Source organism: Mus caroli, chromosome 4 (genome assembly GCF_900094665.2).
Source record: "Mus caroli chromosome 4, CAROLI_EIJ_v1.1, whole genome shotgun sequence".
In the NCBI taxonomy this organism is placed as follows: Eukaryota; Metazoa; Chordata; class Mammalia; order Rodentia; family Muridae; genus Mus; species Mus caroli.
Window position 1 is genome coordinate 116051689 of NC_034573.1, and position 4636 is coordinate 116056324.

Genomic DNA, 4636 nt, shown 5'->3' on the forward strand with positions numbered 1-4636 from the left:
GATTTCTGAGTTCGAGGCCAGCCTGGTCTACAGAGTGAGTTCCAGGACAGCCAGGGCTATACAGAGAAACCCTGACTCGAAAAACCAAAAAAAAGTAAATTCAGTAATCTATGCTTTTGCCAAGCCTGGCCTGCTGGATCCACTCTTCCAGCCCCGGAATCAGCATTTGAATAACACAAAGACAGCCTTTACATGGTGCACAAATCCATCCCCCAACAAACCTCTGTGAGTTTTAACTTGGTAGGTCTGTCATAGCAGTGCCCGACTCCCGGAACTGACTCACTGGCCTAGTTTGCTTTGTACTGATGGGATAAAGACCCTGGGTTAAAGCATTTTGGGGAGGAAATGGTTTATTTGTCTTGCATGATCCAATCAGAGTCCAACATTTAGGGTAGTAAGGGAAGGAACATGGAGGCAGGCACTGAAGCCCAGACCAAAGAGGACGGAATGCTGTTTCCTGGCTTGCTCTTTCTATCAGCCCAGGGCCACCTGCTCAGTGTCACCACTGACGGTAGGCTAGCCCCCTCCCACGTCAGTCATTGATTAATGACTAATTAATAATGATTAGTGCTAGAGTGCTCAGTGGTGACCAGGGTTCAGTTCTCAGCTCCCATACAGTGGTCCACAGCTATCCCTAACTCCAGTTCTAGGGTTAGCATTTGCCCTCTTTTGTCCCCCATGGGTACCAGGTATGCGTACAGCATCACATACTTACATGCAAGCAGTCACCCATACATACAAATGTTCTTAAAATGTTAAAAGTCATTAATCAAGAACATATCCCACCTGTTTACCTACAGACAGTCTGATGGAGGATTTTTCTCAGTTGAGGTTCCCTCTTCTCATATGACCCTAGTTTGTGTCAAGTTGACAAAAAACCTAACCAACACAGTAATAGAAACCAGTTTGGAGCAGCCTTGTGTTCCAGGTATATGAAATGTGTGTTCTTGGACTGCTGAGATGGATTAGTGAGTAAGGTGCTTGCTGCTAAGTCTGACAGCTTGAATTTGATCTCTGGGACCCACATAATAGAAGGAAAGAACTTACTTTCTTTTTTTTTCCAAAAAAAAAATAAGATTTTATTGTCTTAGATGCAAATATAGTTTTAAAAATGCATTGTAGTGTTGGGTACAGCTGGTGGAAAACGTGCTTGTCGACAGCAGGCTTCAAGAGGACCAGGCTCAGGCGAGCAGCCCCAGGGATCTCTTGTATAAATGAAAGCCACCCTACCCCAGGTATAGCTACCTCCTCAAAGGAGCTCCAGACCATCACCAAAGCGTACAACATACACTTTTTTTTTATTACGTATTTTTCTCAATTACATTTCCAATGCTATCCCAAAAGTCCCCCATACCCTCCCCCCCACTTCCCTACCCACCCATTCCCATTTTTTGGCCCTGGCATTCCCCTGTACTGGGGAATATAAAGTTTGCATGTCCAATGGGCCTCTTTCCAGTGATGGCCAACTAGGCCATCTTCTGATACATATGCAGCTAGAGTCAAGAGCTCCGGGGTACTGGTTAGTTCATAATGTTGTTGCACCTACAGGGTTGCAGATATCTTTAGCTCCTTGGATACTTTCTCTAGCTCCTCCATTGGGGGCCCTGTGATCCATCCAATAGCTGACTGTGAGCATCCACTTCTGTGTTTGCTAGGCCCCCACAACATACACTTAAAGAACTTACTTTCAAAAGTTGTCTTCCGACCTCCATACACAATCCTGGTAAGGACGTGTGTGTGCACATACACACGAACACACACACACACACACACAAATGTGATTAAATTTTATTTTTATTATTTTATTTTAACTTTTTTTAGTTTTCTAAGACAGTTTCTCTTTGTAGTTGTGGCTATCCTGGAATTTGCTCTGTAGACCAGGTAGACTCACATTGCCTGCTTCTGCCTTCTAAGTGCTGGGTTTAAAGACTTATGCCCTATTGCCTGGCTTTATTGTTTTATTTTTAAAGATTATTTAATATCTTGTATATGTGCCTGCATGAGTCTATGTGTACCATGTGTCTGCAGGTGCCTGCTAAGGCAAGAGGGTGTTGGACCCCCTGGAAAGGGAGTCATAGGTGGCTGTGAACCACCAGATGTGGGTTCTAGGAACTAAACTCAGTCGCTCTGGAAAAGCAATAGGAACCCTTAACCAATGAACTACCTGCCCCCCAATATTGTATCCTTAGATTTGCCCAATTTTTATACATATACCAATGTTTCAAAGGATCATTAATTCCCCCCACCCCCACCCCACATTGTTGACTTTGAGGAGAAGTTGCCCTTAGGGTAATTGGCTCTCGGGATCTTCCTTCTCTGCCAACTCAGGTTCTCCCATGAGCAGCAGAGATCCCAAGCCTTGGGAGTACAGCCCAAGTCCGTGTCAGGACCCTCTCTAAGGTGAGGGGAAATCAGCCATTGGTCACACCTGCCCTGAAACAGAGGCAGGTGCTTTGGCTCTGTCTTTCACTGACTCCAGTGAGTGGCTGTTCCTTCCACTCCAGGTTCAGGTGACCCAAACTGGCAGCTGTGGCAGAGACCAGGTTAGCAGGGGCTGCTGCTGTCTTAGAAGATGACTGTGAAGTGCCTGATGTGCCATCTATGGCCAGTTCACAGTGGGTGTGGCTGCAGTCCTGTGGTGCTGGCCACTCCTCAGGGGTGATGTCTCCAGACAGAGGCATCCAGGTGGCTTTCCCTGGAATCCCAGTGGTTGTAGCCAGGCTGGTCCAGACACTCCCTGAACCTTTTGTGCTGCTTGGTCCCAGTTGCCTTGTGCATTTCTTTCAGAGTTCTGAGCTGTTCACGCTGACCTATGGAGCGCTTGTCACCCAGCTGTGCAAGGACTATGAAAACGACGAAGACGTGAACAAGCAGCTGGACAGAATGTGAGTGAGCGTTTCTCACAAGAGGCAGCCGTGGCTCTGGCACGCTGCATCTGGTCGGTTCTGTGAAGCTAGCACAGGGTGTGGGGGTGTTATCCCATCTCCTTCTTTAGCCGACATCAGCATCGTGCTTAAATATAAGGTGTTCTGACCTTGTAATGACCTGTTCTCTGATTTCCTTCCAAGGGGCTACAACATTGGAGTCCGACTGATTGAAGATTTTTTGGCACGGTCAAATGTTGGAAGATGTCATGACTTTCGGGAAACTGCAGATGTTATTGCTAAGGTCGTTTCCCTGGGCCACCTGTCCCCCTGAAGCTTGCCATTGCGGACCCCTCTCACTGTCTTCCTTAGTCTCCCAAAAGATGGATTCGACTAGGCAGCTCTTTGGACCAAAGCAACCTTCTTGGTCCTTCTTGGTGGTTTGGGAATAACCACCAGCCAAGAGTGGCTGGGCTCTTACTTGTGTGTTGCGGTCTCGGTGTAGCTGTGTGTAATGGCGTGTGCCTGTGATCCCATACACGGGAGGCAAACTGCAGAGTTACAGCAAGTCTGTGTTTGGTCTGCCCTGTATGTGAGTTCTAGGTCAGCCATGGCTACACAGCAAGATCCTACCTACAAACAGACAAAGCTAGCACGTGTGTGTGCCTCACTGAAATTAAAACTCAATTTCATCCCCTGTGAAAGTGGAGCCGAGTGCCGTGGAGGTTTGAGAGTGTGCATTTTGGGCAGATGATGTGACTCAGGCCTATAATTCCATCACTCTGAAGACAACCGTAGGACAGTTGCGGCAAATTCTAGGCCAGTGTAGACTGTGTAGTCAGCTCTGGGCCAGCCTGAGCTATAGAAAAAAGTAAAGCAAAGATAGCCGACCTCAGTGAGACTTCACTTCAAGGCAGCAGCCTTCCGGTGGGGCAGGCAGGCAGGCAGTGAGTCAGTGCTTTGCTGTATGGTGCCTGAAGGAGAAAGAGGGAGTGCTTGTGGGCGCTTCTCTTTCCCCAGATCTCTAAAGATTCAGAGGCCATGGCTTTGTCCTCTGACCCCTTCCCAATGGCATAGTTGTCACTGTTCCCCATTGTGCTGTTGTGTGTCCCCGACAGGTGGCGTTCAAGATGTACCTGGGCATCACTCCAAGCATCACCAACTGGAGCCCAGCTGGAGATGAATTCTCCCTCATCCTGGAAAACAACCCGCTGGTGGACTTTGTGGAGCTTCCCGATAACCACTCAGCCCTCATTTACTCCAACCTCCTGTGTGGGGTATTGCGGGGAGCCCTGGAGATGGTGAGTAGAACATCTCAACCTCCCACAGCATCTGAGCTCGCTGGCTGTTTGGTAGCTGCATGGCTGAGAGAGGAGAGAAAGGGTTTTGGCTTACCCAGCCTCCAAGGGAATCGCGCTGCCGAGACAAGATCCAAATCAGACACCTCTGCCTAGTCACTCCCTCCTTCCTGACACTCCCGAGACGGTGCTGCTCCCTGCAAACATGGACGGTAGCCCTGTCTTCCCCTGGTTACCTGGGCCACAGTCTAAGTGGCTTGAGGGCTCTTGCTTGCTTGCTTGCTTGCTTGCTTGCTTGCTTGCTTGAGGTCACTGTCTTTGGTGTTAGAGTATTGGGGCTGGCAATCCTGTCTCTGTGGGAATCACTCCCTTTAAAAAAAAGTTTGGAAGTTTTATACATTTATATGGTGAATTTTAGCCTCTCTCCTCTCCTCTCTCTCTCTCTCTCTCTCTCTCTCTCTCTCTCTCTCTCTC

The 4636-nt window shown here is 48.3% G+C and overlaps 1 protein-coding gene across 1 annotated transcript in view; it reads left to right on the top strand.

Annotated features, from left to right (window-relative positions):
• The window catches only part of Trappc3 (trafficking protein particle complex 3), a 13928-nt gene that overhangs the window by 8332 nt on the left and 960 nt on the right, over positions 1-4636 (top strand). Inside the window, exons 2-4 of the mRNA XM_021160279.2 lie at positions 2788-2885; positions 3069-3168; positions 3983-4165. Coding sequence (XP_021015938.1) covers positions 2788-2885; positions 3069-3168; positions 3983-4165 — 381 coding nt within the window. The remainder of the gene's footprint in view (positions 1-2787; positions 2886-3068; positions 3169-3982; positions 4166-4636) is intronic.